Source organism: Grus americana, unplaced genomic scaffold, assembly GCF_028858705.1.
Source record: "Grus americana isolate bGruAme1 unplaced genomic scaffold, bGruAme1.mat scaffold_581, whole genome shotgun sequence".
NCBI lineage: Eukaryota > Metazoa > Chordata > Aves > Gruiformes > Gruidae > Grus > Grus americana.
Genome location: NW_026561816.1, coordinates 1 through 25,772, shown reverse-complemented (window position 1 = coordinate 25,772; position 25,772 = coordinate 1). Strand labels below are relative to the sequence as shown.

General features: G+C 50.3%; 2 protein-coding genes across 7 annotated transcripts; both read right to left on the bottom strand.

Moving 5' to 3' along the window:
- Nucleotides 1–81: 81 nt before the first annotated feature.
- On the bottom strand, nt 82–18,379 carry LOC129200863 (centrosome-associated protein CEP250-like). The gene is given in 23 exon segments (XM_054812108.1): nt 82–351; nt 354–461; nt 797–847; nt 1,015–1,122; nt 1,560–1,715; nt 2,489–3,106; nt 3,108–3,986; nt 3,989–4,516; nt 6,335–6,478; nt 6,821–6,958; nt 7,291–7,470; nt 8,269–8,438; nt 8,643–8,770; nt 10,399–10,592; nt 11,853–12,083; nt 12,224–12,307; nt 12,592–12,736; nt 12,976–13,203; nt 14,229–14,335; nt 15,063–15,228; nt 16,244–16,326; nt 17,036–17,092; nt 18,119–18,379. Coding segments are annotated over 23 exon segments (4,701 nt in total). The 5' UTR covers nt 18,218–18,379; the 3' UTR covers nt 82–252.
- Nucleotides 18,380–21,112: 2,733 nt separating this feature from the next.
- LOC129200865 (endoplasmic reticulum-Golgi intermediate compartment protein 3-like) lies at nt 21,113–25,732 on the bottom strand. Of its 6 annotated transcripts, none has more exons than XM_054812116.1 (4): nt 25,584–25,732; nt 22,765–22,822; nt 21,974–22,119; nt 21,113–21,897 (listed from the first exon to the last, which is right to left on the bottom strand). In XM_054812116.1, exons 1-4 carry the CDS (start codon nt 25,630–25,632, stop codon nt 21,779–21,781), a joined length of 372 nt encoding a protein of 123 aa, XP_054668091.1. In that variant the 5' UTR covers nt 25,633–25,732; the 3' UTR covers nt 21,113–21,778. The 6 variants fall into 6 exon arrangements, 4 of the variants coding, with proteins under 4 accessions (XP_054668091.1, XP_054668089.1, XP_054668092.1 ...); XM_054812114.1 differs by lacking the exon at nt 21,974–22,119 and adding an exon at nt 24,240–24,405 and having other exon boundaries at nt 21,135–21,897; XM_054812117.1 differs by adding an exon at nt 24,240–24,405 and having other exon boundaries at nt 21,146–22,119.
- Nucleotides 25,733–25,772: the final 40 nt, after the last annotated feature.

Below are 25,772 nucleotides of genomic sequence, written 5' to 3'. Positions count from 1 at the left end.
GTGCAAGTCAAAAACTAGGAGCATCTTTTCCCAAGCCACAGATTTACCTAGCACTCGCTTTCACCTACGGAAAAAGGGCACTCCTGCAAAATTGCCTTTATTAAAAAAACCAAAACGCATTTAAAACCACTGTCACTAGGAGATGCTTCCAGATGCAAACAGAACAAATGCACCCCCATTTCCCGCAGCAAAACAGAATTCGTTCCTGGGAAGGGCACAGGACAGGAACCCTGTGATGCAGCAGCTGTTCCTCTACAGGAAAAGAAGGTTCAGAGGCTGACCCAGCTTCCCAGTCTCTGCTTCCAAAACAGCAGCTTTGGGCTCCCTGACCACAGCTGCTAAGGAGTAAGAGACAGCTCGTGGTGAAGGTCTGACAGCTCCTGGCTGGTCTTTGCACAGCACTCAGGATAGTCCTGCTTGTATTTTCGTTCCTGTGCCAGCTGCGTCTGCAGAAGGGACACCTGAAAGAGGCAAAAGGCCGAGCTCAGACAAGCCCACGCTGTTAGGACCATCCGTAGCCCCACGGTACCGGCTGCCAGGGAAGACGCACCCGCTAACTCCAGCCCTGACAAACACGCTGTCCTTGTGGAAGGGGAAGCAACAGGTTCCCAGAGTCCCAGAGGCGCCCTGAACTCAGCTCAGATCATCAACAATTCCAGTTTCACTGGGACAATTTCCACTGCCCGGTGCACTCGCTTCCTGACAGCCAAACCAAACTCGGGCTGTAGCACGGTGCGAAGTCGTGCCCAGCAGTACGGCCACAGCAGCTACTGATGAGAGCTTTCCCACTCCTCACCTGCTTCTGCAACTCAGCTAATCGACAACTGCAGCACGTGTGAGACTCCTCCTGTGAAGAAAACGCAAGGATCTCTTTTTGGTCTCCGGTTTGGCCAGGGCCATGGTCTCTATTCGACCTCTACTAGGTGTGTCCTGGGGGGCTGCTGCCACTGGGATTTGCCATTGTTCCTCTGTATGGCCAGACCCTCCTCCCACCGAGTACGATGCTGTTCTCACCTGTCGAGAAGCAGGCACCTTGTGCTGGTCAGAGAGAGAAAAGCCGCACGCATCTGGCAGCGACCGACCTCTACAATATCTCTTCAGTCTCCTCCGCTCCCATTCCACCTGCGCGTTGGATGGGAGAAAGGGTCACGGAAACGTGCTGCCACCAAACAAGGAGTAACAGCACCTCTGGACACCATGGCAAGGAGATTTCTGCTCCGAGACTGTTAATGGCACCAGAGGAGGTTGGGGGCAAAAAGGACTACTCGACGTAGACTATGGAAGAGAAAGAGAAAGCAAGAGGAAACAGCTCCTGGCCACAAGAGTGTCAAATGTGTCTGTAGGGGGACACTGGGGCAAGAAGGGTGGTACCGGAGGGAATGTGCGTTTCTGAAGGCAATAGGGTGCCAGAAGAGAGAGAAAATACAAAAGCCAGTGTCCGCAGGGGAAAGTGGGAGAGGGAAGGCAACAAGCAGAGGACGCCAAAGTGCTGCCTGTGGAAATGTGTTGTGTTCCAGAGGACCGTGAGGCTTTGCAGAGGCAGCGAAAGCCTGCTTCACCTGCTCAAGAGTCCTCCTGAGCTCAGCGTTGAGTTGCTTCAGCTCCGTCTTCTCGAGTTGCAGCTTTGCAACTGCTCGCTGCAGACGTTCCAGCCGCTGCGACAGGAGTCTCTTCTCCGAGAGCCAGGAGAGCTGCTCCCCTTCTGCAGTAGCCTGCTGGGTACACAGAGAGGAGATTGTGAGAGCTGGTGCCACAGAAAGCTTAGAAGGGCCAGAAGCAACACGTTGCGGAGAGCGACCAGACCCAGGAACGGACAGTGCTAAGTCCCTTCTTCTCCTCCTGCTCCACAGGCCAAAACAACACACTCTCTTCCTAGGGCGGCCCCTCCAGATCACCTTGGAGAAATCCACACAAATTTGCCCTCATGCGTTTTGGACTGCGGCACAAGTACATTCTGAACGCGCAACGAAGCCTTTAACCCGATCAGGCGGCGGGACGAATTCCGTTCTTTTTAATACACTGGAAAAGCTGTACCTCAGCAATCTACATGTCTGAAAGCATCCTCTAAGCACCATCAGCGTAGCTGCTCTCCAGCCGTCGTTATAAAATTCGACTAAGTTTAGTACATTAGTTTGGTCAACGGTGCCCTTTCCTTTCCACGCCAAATTCTAACCACGACATGTTGGCTAAGCTTGCCTAGATAGGAGAGAACCAACTAGCCATCCCCAGCTTTTGGCCTGGAGTTAATTTTAACAGCAAGCTCCGTAGTTCTGTCAGTAGTTCTGGGCTGGACAGAAAACATTCTAGCAGGCGAATGGTCTCTGGCCGGAGCTACACAGACAGGCAAGCCTGCTGGCTGCAGCCATAGTTTCTGTGGCCAAGCTGGTCATAGATTGACAGGAACATAAATTCCCATATCTTGATGGGAACCGTCATTAGAATCCTTTATAGACATTTTAGTTGACTGATGATCAATCACGCTGCCTACCTCGTGATGAAACCAGTCCGTGTCCCTCTCTGAAACCATACTCTGCAGGACGGCTATTTCTCCCCTCAGAGTCCCATTGGCCATTTCACTCTTGGTCAGGGCAAGAGTCAGTGCTTGTGCCTTCTCTTTCCATTTGACTTCTCCGCTTTCAGTCTGCTTCCAGATAGCAATCGCACGCTCCAATTCTTCCCCCTTTGCTTTCCGCTCATCTTCCAGTTGTTGGGTTAGCTCCTTCTGCCTTTGCAAGGAACGGTCTCTCTCCTGGAGAACCCTCCTCTTCTCGGCTTCCTCTTCCTCCCATTTCTGGAGTTTCTGGATTTGTTTCTGTAGGGTCTCCCCCTCATCTTTCCATCGCAAAGCTGACGTTAATTGTTTCAGGAGTTCGCTCTGCCGCCTAAGCTCTTGTTCTCTCCCTGACAGAGTCTTCTCGAAATACCTGACTCTGTCTCTCTGGTACTCGATCTCTTCATCCTTCCTTGCCAGAGTCTGCTGAACGTGCTGGAGATCTTCCCAAAGAGCTCTTATTTCCTCTTCTAACTCTTTTTGCTCACCTTGAGCCTTGGTCTCAAGCCTAGAGGTAGCCTCCTCCAGAACCCCTATCTTTCTTTCTCTCTCTTCCTTTCAGAGTCAGTTTTGTCCCTTGAAGATTTGTTTGCTCAGCTCCGTGCTTTTCCTCCTGTTCCTTGCGTGCCTCACATGGCTTTCTAAGGGATACAATTTCTTGCTCTTTCTCCTTTAGGGCCGCTTCCAGATGCTGCAGAATTTCCTTCTGCTCTCCAGAGTCTTGTTCTGCTTTTTGGAAGGTCGCAATCCGTTCCTTCTGAGATTCAACCATGAAATGCTTTTCTTTCAGTATTGCCGTAGCGTCTTCTAAGTCTCTGCGTAAGACCTTCAGCTGTTCTCCTGGTTTTCCCTCGTAGCTCCTTGTTTGTTGCTTTTGGGTGTCTATGAGTCTGTCCTTTTCTTTTAAGGCTTCTAAGGCCTGCTCCAGTTGGTCACGGACAGTCCTTAACTGCATTTCCGTGACTTCTTCAGCTTCCTGGATTTGCTTTTCTTGTGACTCAAGCTCTTGATCTTTTTGAGACAAAGCAAGTGTCATCTTTTCTACTTTACCGTGAAGCTCTTGCAGGTATCCCTCTTGCTGCTCCTTGTACTGCTGCAAGAGTCTTAACTGATGCCTTTGAGAATCACACTCGCTCTCTCTGTCCTTAAGAGCGGCCCTCAGGTGTTCGAGGCTTGCGTGCAGAGATTTCACCTGTTCTCTCTCCCTTTCCAGTTCTTGGATCTGCTGAGTCAGAGACATAAGCTCCAAGTTTCTCTCCTCCAAGGTTCCTTTCAGATGATCAAGATCCACCCGCAGATTTCTCACTTGTGATGCACCATCTTGTTCTAGAATCGCTATTTTCCCCTCCTGGAATTTGATCTCCCGGTCTCTCTCCTCCAGCTCTTTGCTCATCTTGCTGACAGCAGTCCTCTGCATTTCTCGCTGCTTCTCTAGAGCTCCCGTATCCGTTCTTGCTGGGATCTGATCTCCAGGCCTCTCTCTTCCAGCTCTTTGCTCATCTTGCTGACAGCAATCCTTTGTTTTTCTTGCTGCTTCTCCAGGTCCCGTATCCGTTCTTGCTGGGATTCCATCTTCTGGTTTTTCTCTGTTATGTCCTTAATAACCTGATCGAGAGTAGTTTTCTGCATTGCTTGCTGGTCTTCCGGCGTTCTCACCTCTTCCTGGTACAACTTCATTTCTCCCTCCCTCTCTGACAGGATGGCAGTCAGATGAGGGAGAGTCTCCTGCAAAGCTTTTCCCTGTGCCGCGTCTTTCTGGAGCGTCTGCATTTTCTCCCACTGCGTTTCCACTTCCTCGGTTTTCATTTTCAAGACAGACAATGCAGTCTGAAGTTCTTGTTCAAGGCAGTGATTCGTATCCGTTGCTGTATTTGCTCGGGTCTCAGAGGCTGTGGCTGATTCCTGAAGAAGTTTTATCTCTCGTACCAGTTTTTCTTTAACTGCTTGCAGCCTGTCCCGTTCATGCTGCAAAACAGCGAGGAAAAGATTCAATAATTCCATCCATATAGGTCTGGTTTTCGTAGTAGCTTGGAACTCCTGCTCCAGCGGCAGTCAAGGGCTGCCCCCCCTCCCCCTGCCTCTCGGGATGTTGTAGACCTTGCCTGCGCCACCCTTTCGGCTGCGTCTTTGCCAGCTTACTCAGCCAGTCCCATCTTCCTGTTTGCCCTTCTCTGAGCCTCTTCTAGCTCTAGCGTGTTCTTTTGGGGAGGAGCTGCCAGAACTGCAGCCAGGATCTAAAGTCCAGACCAGGCATGATTTAGGCAGTGCCATGACGATGTTGTCTCTGCTAGGGAGGAAGGCAAGAGAGAACAACCCCAGCATGGGATTTCCATTTGGTTTGGGGGGGCTTGGGGGGGTTTTGGGCCTCTACTGTGTGGAGTTTTCATGGTACCACCCTCTGGAACCCCGCTGTCCCCTCTGGAAGGAGTAACGGTCAGGTGACGGGCTGGCATTCCCACTGTTGGAAATCGGGACTAGATTTCCCCTGGCAGGCATTCCTATGGATCTGGATCAGCACTTTTGTTTCTCAAATATCTCTCTTTTCCCCCACTGTCTGCTCTCAGATGGGCAATGTTGAACAGCTTTCTATTATTAGCTAACTCTGCCTCCTCACCCCTTTTTCCAGATACAGATATTTGGAAATCTAAATATGGATTTGGACACCAATGATCGCCCAAACCATGCAATGTAAATAGAGACAAGTTTGAAAATTCCTTTGACTAAAGGTTCAAGGGCAGAAATCATCAGCACTGAGGAAAACAGACACCCTGAATCATAACTGACTTTTACATGACTACAGCATCTTTCCCTGCTTATTCAGAAGAACGCAATTGGAAAAGGTAAACCAGAAAACAACCGCTGGTATAAATGACACTCTTCTGCTCCTGTAGCGGTCTCTCCACATAGTTTGTGCTATCGGTCATCTTAACGACCTCTCCTTTCTGGACTGTCCTCTCCTACCCAAGGCGATGACCCTGCTAACTCAGCTACATGGCCTGGCAGGAGAGCAAACGTCTGGGAAACAAGGAACGGTGACTGGAAGGAAGCGGGAAGTGAGGGAAACTTGGTCAGCATTTGCGTACTCTGTGTCTGCTCAGATTTGGACTGAACCGGTACAAGACCACCCAAAATCAGCTCTCCACCGGAAAAAGTTGCTCCTTAGAACTATTAACAGAAGGCCAAAAAATAGGTAAGAAATGGCCCTTTGCAGCATCTGCCAGCCTCACCAGGACATCCTTCCTTTGCTTCTCAGTGCTCTCGAGTTTCCTCTCCAAAGACGCCACCTCTTGCTGCAGACGCATGGCCTCCTCCTTTAGAGACTCTTCGGAGGCTGCTAGCTGAGATGTCAACTCTTCCACCACAAGTAAAACCTAACAAAGCAGTCAAAGACTATGGCTTGTCACTGTCAGCCGTATCATGTACTGTGAGGAAAGAACAACTTGAAATTTCACCCTGTCACGAGAGTACCAGATTCACAATGGATACAGCCGACTTGTTTAAAAAGCTCAGTGGGTCACCACGTTCATCTGAAAAACCACCTTAAAAACCAAGACCAGCAGAAATCCATTCTGATGATTGCTGGCAAACAGGCAAAAGGACTAGCCCATCTGTCCATTCAGCTGGCCGGTAAAGTCTCCTCCAGACCAGCTGAGATGGAGACCACAGTATGATGGCAGTCAGAGGGACTACCCCACCAGCCTGCTGCTCTGCAGTGGAAAGGCAAGAAGTGGAGAGACACTTCACCTGTTTGATGACCGGAGTAGCTATGGCCGTTTCAGTCACCTGTTTTTGTAGAGCATCCCTCTGCTGAAGAAGGCTGTTCATTTCCTCTGTGACGGTTTGCATTTCTTCCTTGTGCCTATTCTCCACGGCCTTGATCTTACTCTGACTTTCCTGCAGTTCTGCCTGCAGCTTTTCCGTGATGTTCTGTAAACACAAATGGAGAGCAAGCTACCGGGACCTGCCATCAGATCCAGCTTTTTTCTCCTTCTCTCTCAAAATCACACTCATTCAGCCACTTCTTTCTGCTTTTCCACCCAGCTCTGCTTCCATTGTAACCCTTCCTTGCTGTTGCTGATCTCTGGCGCTTACCGGGCTCTGTGCTGCTTGCAGTGCCTGCAGTAGGCCTTGCCTCCCCAGGCGCAGGGCTTATCTTTCATTCCCTTGTTCCTGCCCTTCACTCTGTTTCCTGGCTCTCTCAGCTTCTCTCAGCTTATGTCCAATTGCCAGCGGCCTGTTCCTTCAGCCCACCCTACCAGTCAGACTGACCTGCCCATTCTCTCGCCGCTCTTCCACCTCCTGCCTGAGCTGCTCCAGCTGCTGGCAGGCTTCTCTTAGCTCTCCCCGAGTTTGGAGCAGCGTCTCTAGGAAAGCATTCTTCTTCTCACGCTCCTGTTCTGGCGGGGCCTGCACAGAAATAAAGAGAGGACGGCTTTAAACTTCCCATACAAAACTTGTGTGGTAAGACTCAGAGAGTGACGGGCTCCCACGTTCTCGAAGCACCGTGCTGCTTGTCTCCTGGGTCATTATCTGCCCCCTTGGAGGCACAGGTTCCTAAGTGAGATTGGCAGCAAAAACGTGGTCCATCCACGGTCCATCTGTGATTGACTCTCCAACAAACTCTTAGTCACCTAACAGGAAAAATGTGTGGCATTTCCACAGTGTCCAGAGAAGCACTGCCAATAAGGAGCCCAGAAGAGTAAAAAAACCCACACAAATTCCCCCTTCACGGCCTTTACCTCTTGCTTGGCATTTTCAACTCTCGTTCGTTCCTCCTCTTGTTGAGCTTGCATGGTGGCAACTTTCTGCTTCATATCAAACAGCTTCTTCTCGTGCTCCCTTTCTGTCTCTGCCTTCTCCTTTTCCCATCGCTCCAGCATCTCCTCTAGCTCTGAATGGTGCCCTTCCCACTCGCTTGCCTGATGAGGGGAGGAAAAGACTTCAAGATGGAGTCCCAGCCAAGCTCCTCACAATACTCCCTCCCACAAACCCCCACCTCAACAGTGCACAGCAGTGGCTTTGTGCCCTCCATAACTCATGTCCTACCAAGGAACTTAAAAGGAGGGTCAGCAGGTGGAGGAAGAGGAGACGTTACCTTCCCCTCTCTGGTGGCTGCCTGTTCCCTAGCACCTCTCTCCTCGGGATTTCTCGCTATTCTCAGAGTCTCTATTTTCAAAGCCCAACTCCGTTCTCGTCAATGAAAAGGCGCAGATGGACTGCAGGGTGAGAAGGAGGCCACTACCCCGACGCCCTAGCCACAAGACAGGCCACGAACTCAAGCCCCAGGAATGAGGGGCCTGTTCCATACGCTTTAAGCCCAAAGACAAGACCTCTGCCAACCATGAAAGGACAGAAAGAAAGGAACAAAGCTCCCGTGACTGCAGTTGGCGGGAATGTTAGGAGTCTACTTCACGGCAGACGGGAGTCTGCTAAGATCCTACCCCTGGGCTGCCAGGCTTTGCGGGGGGACCACCCAACCTTCTGTTGAACTCGTCTTACGCCCACACTGAATCTGTGGCTGCATCGACCATCCCAGCACAGTCTGCTGGGTCTTCACGGGCCTTCAAGTACAAGCCCTTGGCTCTGCTGCCTGGCCGCAACGGGCGGCCTGCGACAGATGGTTGCTGCCATTTCAGGCAGCCACACTCAGGCTATTATCCTTCTAAAGCCAGCCCACAAAGCTTGCTGGAAGAATTCAAAAGCGTACTGTTTCCTACCAGGTCTTGCAGGAGCTTGTTCATTTCCGCTTCATGATCAGTTTGCCGAAGTCTGAGGGCAGCCTCATACTGCCGTTCTGTCTGCAAGAGCCGTTGTGCCATGTGCTCCCGTTCCTGCCTCCTTAGAGATCTCTCCGCTTCCAGCTCACATTGAAGGCACTTCACTTCCCCTGCAAACACGGCAAACGGCAAGATTCAGAGCCTGCGCAGACAGTGGTTCTGACTTCACTAACCTCAAGCCATTTGACTTGCAGTGTAGGAGGGATCTGTCTCCAGCTCCTTCACTCCTCAGAAGCACTGCGGACAGACAGCTGTTTTTATACCATCTTCGTAGGCAGGGGGATCACCAGAAACAAAGCACACGAGGCTCTCACCTTGGATCACCTCCTTGGCCTGCGCGACTGCGTGAAGCTGGATTTCAAGCTGATGCCGGGAGATCTCCAGCTGAGATGAGTGCTGCTGAGCCTCAAACAGGCTGGATTCCAGGGTCTCCTTCACTGACCTGCAAGTTGAGAATACGGAGAGAAGTGAGTTTCTTGCTCCTGACACCCACAGGCAGTTATTCCAGCAAGAAGCGGTTCAAGATCCCCACTCCTGAGCACGGTTGCGTGGAAAGTGGTATACAGAAAGCCTACTTCTGCCATTTAGAGCAGCAATGCAGGCCCCTCCGAGGGAGTGCCCAGGCTTTACGGATGACCTAGGGTAACTCAGAAAGCCCAGCCGAATTTGATCTCAACGGCCGAATCTTACATTGCTGGTGTCTGATCTGTGACACACGGGTAGCTGTGCCCACAAAGTCTGTGCCAGCCAAAGCCCAGCCTCTGCTCACAGCCCTCCTCCTCTCATCTGCACTTCCAAGTTGCTCTGCAGGGGGACAGAATCAGAGTATTTCCCTGGCTGACTCGTGACGTTTTAATGCTGCTTGCAGTGTAGGTATAGGTAGGTCATTTTCCAGACTCCCTATCTTCAGAAGGGACCAAAGAAAGACATCGGACGGCGTAGTAAAATCTCATGCTTGCAGCAGCATTTGTAAGAAACTTCAACTAGATGTTATCAGAACAAGGGCTACCTGAAAGGAGAGGCAGCTATCCTGCAGTTTAAACTGTTGCAAGTTCAAGAGAAAAACTTGCTACTTTTCTTTAAGCGTTGCTAACTAAGTAGGCGGTAGCGCAAATGACTGGTCGCTCTTTAAAACGGAAGTTGTGGTACTGCAGAGGCAAACTGTTGCATCCATAGACTTCAGCCAACTGCTGCGTACCACACGCAGGATTCTGGAACCAGGGGGTGCAGTCACCTCCCTGATCTAACCGGCGTCCTGCCTGCCGGGTTCCTACAATACACAGCACTGCCTCACTCGTACAGGGATGCAATCAGGGTTAACGTCCCTCAGGGGAAAGGGGCACCCGAGTGGTACAACAATAAACCCCACAAATGTAGGATTTCACCCACTTGGATGGACAATGGAGGATGTAGCTTTGGGAAGGAGAACAAGCACACATTTCTGATTACGCCAGTCGCTGGCAGTCCAAAGCCACTACGCTCCCTTTTAAGGATAAATCAAAGTCAGTCTCTAAAACGGAACAGAAAAGACCGAGTCCCAAACTGCGACAACAAAAGGCTCTTGAGAGCAACATCTGGCAGGAACAGTTGCTACAGCCCAATAACTGGGCACCGCGTGTAATAGCCTTGAAGTCTGAAGATCCCACCTCAAACTACTCGATACGGAAAGATCTGTGTTCCGATGCACAGAACAAGAAACCAAACCCAGAGAGAAGCTTCAGGCTTCAGTAAACATCTGCGTGGTTTAATTATTACTCAATGCAGAGCCAAGGTGCCAGATACCGAGGAATTATATTGGCTTGCTTTGGATTTCACAGAGGAACATGCAAGGGGCATAAACGCGAGCCCAAGGCTCAGGAGAGCTTTGTTAGCTTTAGCTCTCAGGCAAATACCATTCAAATCATGGGATACTGTTTGGGGTTTTTTCTCAAGATTCCTCCATTTTCTGCCCGTGGAAGGTGAAAACATCTGAAAAGCACTGGATGCAATCAATCCTCGTGTAATGATTACCACCTTTATAATTCCAGACATGAAATAACGTCCTGCTTAGGGTCTCCTCCCCACCTTTACCTGGCCTCTGCCAGCTGCTCTGAAAGGCCTTGTCTGTCCCGCTCCACGGCTGCCAGTCGCACCTCTAGGGCAGCCTTCTCACGCACCAGCAACTCCTTCTCTTTGGACACCCTGGCCAGTGCATGCCCTTGGCGAGAGGACTCCTGGCGCAACTGCTCCAGACCACTGCTAGATGACTCTTGCTGGCGGTAAACCTGAAAGCGGGACAAAATACAGTTAGAGTCCGTTCTCTGGGCTTCTATGCAGAGCCAGCCAGTGCCACTTCTGAATCAGCTCGAGGAGAAGGAGCTCCTGTACTTTGGGCTGAAAGCTTCAGAGCATCTGCTCTATACCGCACTAATACCCGGGGCTGCCAGAAGGCGCTGGCACTGTTAACTTGAAAGCGACGCGTAAGGCCCTACTGGGTTGCCGGGGTCCGGACAGCTCCTTCAGGACAAACCTACATACCCCAGACTACGTGTTTTCATGCAAAAACACTGCGTTTTTCCAGAACTGCCCCCTTGCAAACTAAAATGCTCTAAGAATCTATTCAAGTTGTTGCTGGAAATGTTCAGGAAAGTTTGAGCAGAAGCAACTTGGCTTGCTGAAGAAAGTGAAAATACACGTTTTCTCCTTCGGGGGGGGGGGGGGAGGGAGAAAAGAAAAAAAAAAAAAAAAAAAAAAAAGAAAAGATCAAAGCGTCCCCTACTTGAGCGTGTAAAGCAGTTGGATGCAATGAGGCGACGCTTGTCAGGGAAACAGCCCTCGTGGTGGCAGCATCAGTTAGTGATTTATGAAAGTCTGGCTGATGTGGCCAAAGAGATGGTAGACTCTATTGGTACAGGAGTTCACGTCAACAATACTGTTTCCTTGTCTTACACAAAGAAGTCGTCTAATATACCTTGCTGGTATTCAAGCTTGAAGAGTAACCATGTTTTTTTAGCTTTTGTCTTCAGTATAACACCTCTGCTGGGTATTTGCCAAACATACCACGAACTCGAAAACCAAGACTGTCTAGCAGAGAACAGACCATCCGAAACAAACAATTCTCCTCTCAAAGTTATCCCGTAATACCCAAGGTTGTACATTATGAAACTGACACTGAAATGATGGCAAACTCCCTAGTCTCCTCCAGCGATACGATTCTCCCAAGCTCTTTTTCCACTGTACTGAAAATCAGGTAGTCCAGAGTCACACGGCCTATTTCTCATCCTCTTCCTCAAGGCCTGAAGAGGCTCGAGCAATTCAAAGCTGCGTGTATGGCTTGCAAGACAACTTCAACAATGTCAGGACGTCATTCCCATTCTCAGCAGTACAAGACAGCAGACACTGACTTGCAGCTTTGTCCCGCTCTCTAGGCTCGAACAAATGGAAAGCGTCTCCTTGACAAAAACACTGCAGAATCCAACAGACAGAGCCCCGCTGAGCCAAGCAGCCAAAAGCCCACCCGGAAAGCACTAGGTTTTTGGTCTCACCTCATTGAGTTTATCTTGGGTTTCTGCCTTCTCCTCTGCCAGCATCCTCAGCTCTGCCTGCAGCCCCTCCTGGTGCTCCTCTGCTTTCTTCAGCAGCTGCTCCAGGCGGGCTTTCTCTGCGCAGAGCTCTTCGTTTGTTCTTTCACACAGGTTCAGCCTCTCCTGGTCAGAGATCTTTGCTCTCTCCATCTCGGCCACTTTACCTGACAGAAGATCGTGCTCTTGCTCCAGCTACAATCGCAGAAGCACAGAGGAAATAAAATACAGTAAGATTTCCTATGAAGAAGGTTTGGCTTGGACAGAAAAAGGAGCAACACAAGTTTCTTCAGCTGCACTTTATCCAAGGCGAGAGCTTCATGAATACTGCTCACCTTCGCGGCTCCAACATGTAGATCAGCTACTTCAGCACGCAGCTTATTCAGAGCCCCTGTCAACTCTGCTACTGACTGCTCTGCCTGAAGAGACAGCAGAACAACATGAAAACAAAGACAGGAAAATCCCTGACTTCAAGCAGCGACTCCAGATCCCCTTTCGCATTGCCGACATACTCCCAATTCAGCGTGCCCAGCAGGCACCTGGGGACTGACTACACCCACGAGCCTGTGTGATCCGATCACCGTTTTCCAAGAAGGAGAACAACATTGTCCCTCTCTTCTACTGCCAGAAACAGCACCGGTGGCGGTCCTGCTATCACAACTCCCTCTCCCACAAGTGCTGCCTAGGAGTAAGGTGACCATACCTTTTCCAGGGCCATTGTAAGCTCCTGTTTCTCGCGCTTCAGCAGATCCCTCTGAAGACGCCATTCCTCCAGTGTCTCTCTCGCGACTACCAACTCACTCTGTGATAATGACTGTTTTCCTTCAAGTGCAGCTAAGTCCTTCAGTCTACGAGAAGGGGAAGGGACAAACAAGTTTTTCGTGTGAAAACATTCTCCTTTCCAAAACCAAGAGCATAGCATCGCAGAATCATGCAGGTTGGAAAAGACCTTTAAGATCATCGAGCCCAACCGGAAACCTAACACTGCCAGGTCCACCACTAAACCATGTCCCCAGGCACCACATCTACATGTCTTCTAAAGACCTCCAGGGATGCTGACTCCTTCCAAAGTTTAAAACACGTTTACCTGTCCTGAAGCTCCTCCTTCTCCGGGTCCCCCTTGGCTTGTAAGCACATCACTTCCCAAGTCCTCTGGCTTCTTTCCTGGTCCGCTTGCTGCTGCGCCTGATCCTTTAGGACAGGTCTACCCAGAGGGACGGACTCCCAGCGCTGCATGCCGGAGTTTAGGCGGGAGCAGTTTACAAGTATAGATCCAGAAAGCCTCATTTGCTCGGCCTTCAGCTCTGACAAATCTCTGAAGGAGAATAAAGAAAGAGAGAACGTTCACACCACCATCTTTATCAGCTGACTCACTTTTCAAGCACGGAATTGTGCAACCGTAAAAGCTGGCAGGAAAGATGACATCTTCACCGGGGACGAATCATTCATCTGACACTTTGGGATCAGGACGCATCTTGAGAGTTGAGCAACGGGTCTCTTTGATGGTTGAGGAACGACTCTGTTTTCTCCTCAGAGATAAGAAGAAATCGATGGCACAGCCAGAAGGATTAACTAGTAGCTCAGGCATACTCTACACATTAAGGAAAGCTTACCATCAGATAAGGTAAATGGCTGACGGTAACCCAGCGTTTGAAATTGCATGCTGACACCAGAAGAACGTACTATTACGGCTACACGATTTTTGTTTGCAGCTGTGAGAAAGGAACCTCAGAGAGCCCAAGAACAAGAAAGCAATCCTAAAAAGGAGGTATCAAACTAAGCAAAATAAATTGGACAAATGCAGTAACAGGGTAGAGAAGCTATCCTTTCTCTCAACAATGCTGGTAGAGGCATAAGCGGATGCAAACTGACCAGAATAAATGTAAGCTGGAAAGGAGAAGGACAAAAACAGGTATCCATGAATGATCTTCCCATCAGGAGCAGGGGGAAAAGAACGCAAGTGAGATTTAAGGCAGATTTTCGTCACTCTATAAAAGGGACCGCGCTAGGTGCTGCATGCACAGCTTTGGTGAGGCTCTTCCAATGTGTCCACGTGCGCCTGTGTCCGTGTTAATGTGCCCAAACAGCACCACAGTCAAGTTCATCCGTTCAGGGCCTCTGCACTGCTTAGAGCCCGAGCCCCTCGGTTTTATCTGAAAACCAGCATCAAACAAAATGATTCCGAAAACAGCCTAAGGCACGCTTAATGGCATGGCTTCAGGCTACCAAAGGAGAAATCATATCTGTAGCCGCAACTAACGTAACATCGAGGCTCAAAAAGCAGGTGAGAAGGGAAGCTACAGTTTTCCTGCAAGGGATCCAGCCTTAACTTCTACTCACCGGTCAGTGGCAGTCTTCATCTCCAGGAAGTGACGGCGGAAGGTCACCACCTGACGCCACAGGCTGAGTAGGCGGTTACGTTCACCCTTTAAGTAGCTGTCATAAAGCTAAACATGCAAAGACAAAAAGAAATGCCAATTCAGCCTTCGCCGTCACTCTGCAAGTCGTGCAGATAGGAGAGAGTACAACCACCATCACCGGGTCTCCTTTCATAACAATTCCAACAGGGGTATCAAGGGCCGAAGAGGCACCACAGAAGCATCCCCCAGCAGACTCGTCACCTGACCTCAAGGAAGGAAACACCCACGCTTCTCCTGCAGGAGTGGGTATCGGCAAAGCAAACCGATCATGATTTGTCATCTTGCCTTGCAGAGATGTCTAACAGTCTTGGTGGAGGAAGACAAAAACAAGCCCCTCCAAGACCAGGGTCAGATTTGCTTGCAAGACACTCTTGGTAAGGGAGGCCTGTCTTGTTCTTCGGTTGGCTGCTCTGAATGTGAAAAGACACAGACCTCTCCGGTCTCCACTGCTGTCGACAGAGATTTAGGAACTACTAAAAGGACGAGCGCTCACGTCTGACTGCCCTGCGGCATCCAGCAGCAGCAAGCATTTGCCTTGAAGACTGAGCAGTATGGTCACAGCCGGGGGGGGCGTCTTCCAGCACCACGATTTGCTGACCCTCCTCCATCTCACACCCCTGTCTTTGGCCAGGCAACACCAAGACGTCCTCAAGGCAGCCACAACTTTCACACAGCAAGTCCTCCGTGCCAGAAATAAAATGCCTTCCCATTCCGCTTGGGCATCACGTCTGACATTCCCGTAGCCTATCCTTACCTCACGTTCATTGCGCCGTTCGCTCGCCTTCAATTCCAGCTCCTCCCGGGCCCTCATCCAATCCGCCGTCAGTTTCCCAACATCTTCCTTGAGGGCTGAATTAACCTCAGTCGCTTTACCTAGGTGCTCCTGCAGGACAGCGTTCACTTCGGCCAGAGTCTCACACCTTGGCAAAGGAGAAACAGCGATGAGGTCACGGCACAACTGCTATCCACAAGCAGCATCCCCGTGCTTTTCCAGCTCCTTCAACGCTGACTTGGTTGTCAAACCGAGAGGCAGGAAAAGTGCTTTCTAGGATTAAGAAAGATCTCCCTGCTATGGCAAACTCATGTTCTACCCAGCACTGCCCTCACCTTCCCGTTCAGCCTCTCCCTGTCCTTGTCCTATACACTGTGTAAGACCTGTAGCAAAGACCCCCACCTTCTTGATCCAGTAAACTGCACACCACAAAGACAGCGCCATACACAGAGGGGAAACAGCTTGATGCGCAACTTTCAACTGAGAGCTGAGAGGTCAGGCACTGCAGCTTAATGACTTTGGGACCACAGGCTAATATCCCACCCAGGAAACTAAATTCATGAACTAAATGGAGAGAACCGCTGCCCTGCGAACAAGCACAGAACTCAGTTTCTGGATCAAAACAGGAGCTGGGCTTCTCCCACCTTAGCTTGCAACATACGTAACACAGCACACAGGTGCCTTTTACACCACACACCATTTATCTCTGGGGCCGAGGGAAAAAGAAAAGCAGGGAAAGCAATGCGGCAGAAGATGCCTGTGGTGCCAAGTGCTCTACTGGAAGGCTCTGATCCAAGCGCAGGATATGCTATTCGAGCGAACCCAAAGAGGACAACTCCTGCGCCACGGAATGCTCAGCATGTCGGGGCTTGATTCTCAACCTAAACCCAGGCTCTGCTGAGCAGCTCACCGACTGAGACACAGAATAATTTAGGCTGGAAAGGGACCTTTGGAGGTCACCCAGAACAACCCCCCGCTCCAAACAGAGCCATTCGGCACACACCACTATTCCTGTGGCACAGAACAGATTGTGGACCTTTCTCCTTTCCAAACGGCTTGCCCGACTGCTTCCCTTGGGGAGACCAGGTAGCGCTGACAGGTCTTCCCTCGCTTCCGCGAGCATCCAGGATACCATGTGTGAGGTTAACACTTCTTCCTTTTACCTTTGATGCTCCTCTTCCAACTGAAGCAGTGCTTTCTCCCGGTCGCGGGCTTCTCTGGCTTCCCACCTGCCTGGAAGGGATCCCTTAAGAAGAAAGGAAATGCTGAGTCAAATTCTTGTGGACCCTTCACTACTGTTAGCATCCGTGGCTTTCCCCTCCATTTCTTTGGTATCTCAGGAGCTCGTGGCTTCCTCCAGGCTTAACAGTGTCACGACTAGGGAGAGGAAGGGAGGGGAAGGGTGTTACTCAGCGTGAGCAGCTCTCCTCAGTCTCCCGCCGTTGCACTCTCACAGCTAAGTATCCTCAGCTCATGACCGCCAGTGCTCACTCAGACTTGAAGCCTGGGAGTACTCTCCTACCCTTCGTTTCCTAGGTTGACTTTGGCCGTGAAGCAGAAGGAAAAGCACAGAGCCAGCTCTGTATGTTGAACGCCAGCATTCTTGCCTTCCAACACGCCATGTTTCAACCAAGTCTTTGTCAGAGACAGCCACAGAACCTAACAGGCAGTAGAGCCCTCTCCCGAGACCTAGGACAAACCTTACTCCAGCAATAAAGCACTCCTTCACAACGTTACAATCCTTCTTGATCGGGTTTTCCGGGCCGGCATTTCTGGGATTACTGGCTGCTCTAAGAACGGCAGCTGGACAAAAGACGGCCGGGCAGCCTTGCAGCGCTTCTTTAAAGCCTCAGGCAGCAAACGCTTGTTTCCCTCTGCCGTTGCTCTGGGGAGCTTTTTGCCTGCGGTAGCGAATGCTACGTACGCTATCGTTAGTTAGCAACCTGCACACTCACCCCTCCTGCTTGCACTTGCTGCTCCAACTCTCGACACCGAGTCCGGTACTGCAGTACCTAGATGGGCACACAGAATGAAGGTGAGCGAATGTGGCTTGTAGCAGACGCGGCCCCTCCTGCATTCGCTTTTCTGCAGGTCTTGACAGCCCAAGCAGAGCACATTTCACAGTGCTGCCGATCCCGTCAACAAGAAGTCGTTACGACATAGGGAAGCTTCACCTTATCTAAGATTAAAGAATACAGGAGACAGGGTGTCTTTTACACGCACTGCTATCTGCTCATCCTAAGACAGAGGTGGCAAACAGAATGACGAGAGCGCCTTAGAGAGCCGTGCCTGGCCTATGGCCACTACGTCCCCCAGATCAGTCCTTCCAACGGGCTCAAGGTCCAGCGGGTCCTTGAAGTTAGAGAAATGAGTTTTGCAAGTTGCGTTTCACTAAGTAGCAAGTCAAGTCAGTTCTGACCACAGCCCTGCACAGCCGCTGCAGAACGCGGGTGTCTGTTCAGCTGCAGAAGACAAGCACGGGCAAGGAAAGCAGGAGGAGCTTCCAGCCACGCCGTGACCACCGTCGGACACTGCCCCGACCCTCCGCCCGGGGCCGGCACCCTCTTCGCTGCCGGCGCTCCTGCGCCCCGGGCCGACCAGGCCAGAGCTGCCTGCTTCTGTCCGGGGCCACGCGAAACCACCGCCGCCGGCTTGACTCCTACCTCTGGGACAGCCCCCTGCTCACCTGGCCAAACAAAGGCGTTGGCAAGCCCGGCATCTTTAGTTAAGGACGGGAGAGACCTGACGAGGGGCTCGGGGCGTGTGTCTGTGTGTGTGTGTGTGTGACGGCGCCCAGCAGGCCGGGCGGAGCAGGGCGGCTCCCGGGGCCTCCCCCGAGCTCCGGGCTCGGCGCCGTCCCGCCCGCAGCAGCCCCGGGGAGGGCGCCGTTGGGGCCGCGCGTTCGCCCCCCGAGATCGCCGCCGCCGCCGCCGCCGAGTCCCCTCTCAGCGCGGCGCGGGCGGCCCGGGCACCCCGGCCCCGCCACCGCGGCCCGTCCCCGGGCAGCTCCCCCCCGGGCAGGTGCCCCCGCTCCTTACCTTCGCCTGCAGCTTCCGCACCAGCACCGCTTGGCGTTGCTGCGCCTCCTGCGAGCTCTGCAGCCGGCGCCGCAGGGAGGCCTGGCTCCGCGCCGCCATGCCCCCGCTCGCCAGCCGGGCCCGCCGCCCGCGGGGCTCCGCCGCCTGACAGGCCGGGCTCGCTCGGGGCCGCTCTGTGGCAGCGATTCCCTTCTCGCTTCTCGCTGAGGGTGCCGCGCCGGGCTGCGCTGCTGCCGCGGGGGAGAGGCCGCCCCGGCAGCCGTTTGCTCCAGCAACTTCTGCTCAGAGACTGTTAACGGCCCCGTAGAACGTTGGGGGCCAAAAGTGCTCCCTGTAGCGCCTGGGAGAGCAGGAGCGGGAGGAAACGGTCCCCGACACCAGAGTCTTGGGTGGGGGGTATGGGGACACTGGGGCGAGAAGGGGGGGACCGCAGCGACAGGAGAAAAGGTCCATCGCACAGGGAAGCCAACTCAACAGCTAGGGCTCTCTGCTAAAAGCTCAACCTTCAGCCCTTGACTGCCACTGGAGCAGGAGTTCCAAGCTCCTACGAAAACCAAGCACGGAGAGATGGAACGACTGCGAGCAGTTAGAGGAAACCCAGTACGGGAGAGAAAGCTTGACATTTACAGGACAACGTACTCTGTGAGTTAAGCTTTATTTCGTGAGCTCACGAAGAAATAAAACAAAGTGCCCTAGCGAGAGCGCTCATCCCTCCTCCTCCCTCACAGTGCGGGCGTCCCCTGTATCACGCTGGGAAGCACAAGCACAAGAGCCTCAGCAGTCCAGCTGCTCTTGGAGCTGCTTCAAAGGCTTTTTGGCTCAGCTGATGTTTTATCCCTTCCGCCTTGGAAGTCTGCTCTATACCATTTCCAAAAATCAGCAGATTCTGCCAGTACTGCCAGACAAAGATGACGGCTACAGGAGACAGCCGGCTGCAGGTGACGGTGGCTGCATCATGGCCCTTTAGCTCTTTCTGGCCCCCTGTGCTGCCTCCCTGGTGCTCTCACTTGCACCTAATGGCGCTGCTCCCAGAATCCATCGGGCCTTTGCGTGAGCTGGGTCAGCCAAAAGCTGACCAGGACGTTTGCGGTCTGTGTGGCAAATGCCTAGCAGAGGTGTTACACTGAAGAAAAAAGGCTACAAAATCACGCCTCAGGTTTCAGTAAACATCTGCAGGCTTTAATTGTTACTCAGTGCAGAGCCAAGGTGGGGACCACCCAACCTTCTGTTGAACTCGTCTTACGCCCACACTGAATCTGTGGCTGCATCGACCGTCCCAGCAGAGTCCGCTGGGTCTTCACGGGCCTTCAAGTACAAGCCCTTGGCACCTCAGCAACAGACTAACTAGTTTCCCTGCCAAAAAGTCTGCTTGGAAGTACCGCTTCAGTCCTCCTCACGACCTCCTTCCGTCCTCCTCCTAACGACCGGGATTTCTCAGTGCAACTGGATCGCAGATGAGCTGAGGAACAAGACAAGACCGTCTGCAGCCGGTATGACACTGAGGAGCCGGGGTCTTCTCTGACCCTCTGAAGATGGAGCATCACGGTGCGGGCTTAAAGCGACCAGTTTTCAATGCTTCCCGTAACTTGGGACGAAAATCAGAGTCCCTGCTCGCTTCAAAAGCAAATTCCCCAAGCTCCAGCTCGGATTCTCCGGGAGAATCACAGTCTCTGAAGACAGACAGAGCACCTGTCCAAGAAGTACAAGCAGTATGTTTACGCACTGGCTAAAAGGTCATTCACCATTACGGATGGCACCAAGGCGTAAGATCAGCTGTGTGAATTCTCCGAGAGAGAACGATTTCGATGACCTGAGATGAGGAATGAATAGCAACGCACACTAAACCATCTAGTAATGATGAAAACTAAGATAAAACAGGAACAACATCTATGCTGCAGAAATACCTCTAGTAATAAAGTGCTCAGCCTCCAGTGGTCAGCTGAGAAGAACACAGCATCTGAGAAGAACATAGGCGGTTTCTATACAGAATCTTGAAGGCCACGGTGCCCGGAGTGAGACCTTTTGCTTCATTATCTGCAAAACGAATATTAAAGTTGACACCCCTAAATATGATAATGAGCTAAAAGGAGTACATGCTAAACCTATATGACTATAGTACTCGACTCTCCACCCAAATCATGTTAAACGTCACCCGTGGCAGGGAACAGCCAAGGCTGAGCTATAAAGGATACTGAGGAAGTTATCCCTGGGAGGGCGGGGGGGGGGGGTGGGGGAAGAAAAGAACCTGGAAGAGGCGGTCGACGGGCTGTGCTCCTTCTCCTCCACCCACTTCTATCTGCTTCAACTTTGCGAAACTGAGTCAGTCAAAGTCCTTTGGGGGCTCTGACAGGCAAACGTTGACTCTGATATGTGGCTATATATAACCCTTTAGACTTAAACTGTTGACCAAGTCTGGGACTAAGACTAGACCCAGCCGCACCTAGGCTCCTCTCTGAGAAGGAGTTTAGAGAGCAAGGGGGTGCTTTCTGAACCTCGGGACTCAACGGGAGGGCCTCCCTCGGCCACACATCGGACTCCCACCCTTTACGTGACAGGCATAAAGACTACCGCGGTATACGGATATTTAAGAAATAAGTCTGGGGAGACCTAAGATTTGGGTAAGGCATTTTTCTGAGAAGGTTTGAGATGTTAGGGGATGGATGGATGGATGGATGGATGGATGGATGGATAAAAGTTGCATTAACCCAGCAGAGCCGGACCTTTCCCTTCAGTTCTCTAAAGACAGAAAAACACCCTCCCTCAATTTCCAAATTACATTTCCTTCCGGGCCTGGGGATTATGAGAAACCAGAAGGAATGCAAAGCTGTCTTTAATGACCGTGCAGAACAACTTTCACCTGGGTTGGGTACATGTGTATAAACACGGAACCAACGTCAACAGAACATGAGAACAAAGGTGTTACATACAAGCAGAGAAAAACAGCCACGCAAACAACAACAGGGAGGCGAAATCATCTCACCTGGATTCGCCATTCACGCAGGCAGAAACAAAACAAAAAGGACAAAATAACACTTTTCTTACAAGTGGACAATTTTTAATTTTTTTTTTTTTTTTTTTTTTTTACACTTTTAGTTTTTCCGCATTTCCAGTGTTTCTGGTTCCTTCAGGCACATGAGTGTTGCATAAAGGCAGGAAGGAGAATTTGTGTTAAAACAAGTGAAATGCCAAACAGTCGCTTTGCAAAAGAAAAGATTTTCAGGAGACCATCAGAGGTCCTTGTGGCAATTGCACGTTAGTGTTTAAAAACACTGGTGTCTGCTTATCTCTTATAGGAACATTGTGGATGGAGATCCCCAAGGTTGGTTTGAGAAGCAGCCAAAGGAGGGAGTCTTAGGGCAGCAAGATGGCCCTGTTTTGGCTAGAGAATGCAGAATAAACAGATAGACGGTTTCTATACAGAATCTTGAAGGCCACGGTGCCCGGAGTGAGACCTTTTGCTTCCTTATAATTATATAATATAATATATTATTATTATTATAATTACGATCCAAACGAGATATTTCCAAGGGAGCTCAGGAAATATCTCACAGAGCTCTGCCCTCTGACTAATACTAGTCAAGTTTTTTAAGGGGAAAAAACCCCCTTCCTTCCTTCTTTCTGTAGAGTTTAAAAAAAAAAAAAAAAGATCATGAAGAAAGGTCATACTGAGGCAGAAAACAGCCTCAGCTTCATGTACAAGAAAGACCAGGCTCCAAGATGTCCATTTTCCTCACGGGTCTGAGAAAACTCCTTGGTTGTTTCTTGGTGCCATGAAAACACTGCCCAGAAAAAGGTTAGGAAAAAAGGGAAATCATGTGTTATGAATAACTAGGAAAGCAAGAGAGAACTCCCCACCTGGAGTGCTGTGTCCAGCTCTGGGGTCTTCAGGACAAGACAGACATGGACCTGTCGGAGCAGGTCCAGAGGAAGCCACGGAGATGATCTGAGGGCTGAAGCACCTCTCCCGTGAGCAAAGGCTGAGAACGTTGGGCTTGTTCAGCCTGGAGAAGAGAAGGCGCCAGGGAGACCTGACTGTGGCCTTTCAGTACTTAAAGGAGGCTTATAAGAAAGATGGGGACAGACTTTTTAACAGGGCCTGTTGCGATAGGATGAAGGGGAATAGTTTTCACCTAAAAGAAGGTAGATTCAGACCAGATATAAGGAAGAAACTTTTTACTGTGAGGGCGGTGAGGCACTGGAACAGGTTGCCAGAGAAGTTGCAGATGCCCCATCCCTGGGAACACTCGGGTCAGTCCGGACGGGGCTCTGAGCAACCTGATCTAGTTGCAGATGTCCCTGCTCATTGCAGGGGGGTTGGACTAGATGGCCTTTAATGGTCCCTTCCAACCATTTACTTGAGGTTGTTGTACATCAGAGCAGCAGTTCTGTGGAACCAGTGAGACTGTCAGACTGCCCATAAACATTCTCCTCCCAAGTTCTTCCACACCCATGTGGCAGCACCTCCAGAAAACACTTCTATTTGTTCACGATGGTTCTAAACCTCTGTAACAAAACTTCAACAATGCCCTCCTCACCGCAGCAGTGTCATCGCTATTATGGATAGCAGTGCAAAGACATTCAAAGAAAATGGTCAGATACACTTGGAAGCTAAAGGTCACAATAAGCAGGAAAAGAAAATACTTTACCATGGACATGAGACTGTTGGAAACTTTTTCCTGGTGCAAAGTGGAAATTTCCAGCTACCTGTGGGAGACAGAAATCTTTCATTAAAAGGTCTGAATCTATATAAATAAATCAGTCGCAGCGGTGCTTAGATTTTTACATTTTTGTTTAAACAATATATACACCGAGCACCTCACTTTCATGAGATATGAATTTCCTCTTTTCCTCACAGGCAGTCATGTGGAAAGCCATAATTACATACTGATGTTGGTATTAACTGTTCTAAGTAGATTATTTCAGTGGACATAAAAATGGGAAGAAGAAAGAATTAAGTCTATTGGGAGGGAACTGACTGCTGCTGCAGAAAATACAAAAACGTATCACAAAAAAGAAGTGGAGAAAGTAACTGAGGGGGAGACTGAGCAGGGTAACAAAAAAAACTTAATACAATAAACAGCAATCCTACGTATACGTCCATGAAAATAAGCTGCATCCAAAACCCACAAAAATAAAGCACTGAACTTGCAAAAAAATACCCAAGCCCCAAAACACCCCAAAAGACAAAGGCTGTTAAAATTTCATCCTGGAATCTGAAAGGGATGTGGATATCAGGTGCCAATCCTCACTGACACTTACTAGCAATTATACACACTCTGCCCTGGAGGATCTGAATGTGACAGAGGGTCCTGTAATGGTTCGGTACCCATGATGATGCTCAAATCACAATGTCTGGCTTCATGAGTAAAAGGTTTACTTTCCAGAAATAGAGAATGTGGTCTCCAAGAAGAGTACACCAAGATGCAAAAAACCCCCAGAGTTTGAATCAAAAATTTAAAAAAATTTAAAAAAATTAGCCTGGGCCTGACTTCTAGAATGTACTTGGATACGTAACCTGCACATCCAAGTGTTCTGGGTTTGTTAACACACCAAATGACAGGGTAGTCACATAGTTATCTGGTACATCTTGTACTACGTTTTCCTACACCAGTTGCAACAACCACCTCTCTGAGCATTTTCAGCTTTGTCAACCAACTCCAACAGTCTTGCTTCCGCTGTTTTTCTAAAGAGGATAACATTTCACTCTCTCCGGCACCTCTGCTGGCAAGTGTTGGCTACTGGTACCTCCAGCATCCACTAGTGGTCTCTGTTTTAAGACCAGAAGGGCAGGTGGGACAATCTAACCTCAAAGCAGCTGCCTCTCCTCCTCCAGAAACCTCGGCAAAAAGACTCACTAGACAGTAGGAAAAGCTAAGCTTCTCCAGCCGGCAGGCTGCCTACCAGCCCACACAATGAAACAAAGCATTAGCCCCTTCCCACTGCTTTTCCTGACTCTCCTACTGAACTCCTTTACGGGCACAAGTACCTTGCTGAGCCCAGGGGTTGTTATATTACAGTCCTGTGAACACCTAAGGCTGGAAAAGGAGAGGAACGCCCCAATTCTGCCTTTTCACAGTCAGCACCACCATGCAGCAGGTTCACAGCAAAACCCATCTCTCACCTTGTTGACCTCTAGGAAACCATACACTTGGCAGCCCTCGTTCTTCTGCTCTTGCATTTTCTGGCTAAACCCTTCCCTCTTGCACTGCTCTATGCTATCCGGGTTCTTGAAGGCCCAGCCTCGCCGCCTGTATGCTTCTCTGACATCGTCACAAGTATTACAACACCTGCAAAAGCACAAGCACCATCATCTTACCACCTTTATCGCTATAAAGAGACACTCCAGCTCAGGACTTGAATTCGTGGCGGATTTTTCTCCAACAAAGTGATACAGCAAACATCAGGGACCAGACCTCGGGAGCTGACCTAACACTCCTGAAGGAGCTCGAGCTTTTGGATGTACTTGTTGAGATTTCAGCATGAGGATGCAAGCTGGTTTCATGCAGTGCTGGAGTCTGAAGAGGGCTTTGCCTGTCCTTTCAGACAAAGAAATTTGTAGCAAAGAAACTTGCTACAAAAATGACACCAGCGTCCCACAGTTCTGAGCAGTTTGGAACTTCTCCCTGTGAACAAAGCATCTGCCTGTTTCTATTCCTCCTTTCCTCTGCTTTTAGGGCAAGACTGTCAGCATTGGAGGGAGGGTTAACAGTAAACTTGCTTCGTTGCTTTTCTACCTCTGGGTAACACCTTGGTCACGGGAAAGAACAGTCTTCTGTCTTGGCTGCGTGTTTTGCTGGACCAAAGAGAAAGCTGAAGGCTGCAGTCATGAATCCCACAAGATGGAAACATCTACAGGGAAGCACACAACTTGGCAGATGGGACAAACCAAGTCGCTACAGAGACAGTAACAGCGAAAGATAGTCCAGAACCTGCAGCCTATCACGGATCCATTCCTACAGGAATTTGCAGGTAGGAGGAATGAGAAACACCAAATGACACCCACTGTTTGTGTGAGCGATAAACATCTGGTCTTTGCTCCCATAAGGATGCGAAGCTTGCAGCAGCAGTGCAAAGGATGCAAAGCCATAACTAGGTTTTATTCCAAGACAGCTCATGCAATGGTGAAATAATTTACGCAGCTCCCCTCTGGACACCAAATAACCCCAGAAAAGATGCAGTTTGCTGAGATACAGTCTTTGTGCTACTGCAAAGGTAGTGCAGTTTGCACTGCCCTTAAACAGGCGTGCAGACAAACTAGACAATTTAACTCTGCACGCTCTTAACAATCTGGAGTGCCGCTTCCAAAAGCATACCAAAACCACAACAGTTCTCACTGTTCTCGGAACACGTGCCCAGGAGGATTTCATTGCACAGACCTTCATAGACATTTCGGAAAAAAACCATGCACGCAACAGAACAGTCTGAATTCAAATGCTAAGAAGATATGAAAAGATGTAAAGGTTACCGAATGTCCTCTGACTCTGCCCCGTAACAGCTCTCACAGCGATCGGCATCCAAAGAATCTGGATCAAACACTTTTTCTTCTTCCTTCCCCAGCTCTAAGACAAAAGAGGAGGCAAAGTGATGAGGCATGTCTAGAAATGCTATCTTGTACTCTTGTTTTGTTCGACACCCAGTAACTGCAACGACTGTG

What these genes read in the sequence shown, in the direction of transcription:
- LOC129200865 (XM_054812114.1), bottom strand. Translation starts at nt 25,711, where the DNA reads ATGCCTCATCACTTTGCCTCCTCTTTTGTCTTAGAGCTGGGGAAGGAA. An exon ending in GTTTCCTAGAGGTCAACAAG is followed by an intron (nt 22,823 to 24,239) that starts GTGAGAGATGGG and finishes TGTCTCCCACAG; the next exon opens with GTAGCTGGAAATTTCCACTT. An exon ending in CCAACAGTCTCATGTCCATG is followed by an intron (nt 21,898 to 22,764) that starts GTAAAGTATTTT and finishes TTTTCTGGGCAG; the next exon opens with TGTTTTCATGGCACCAAGAA.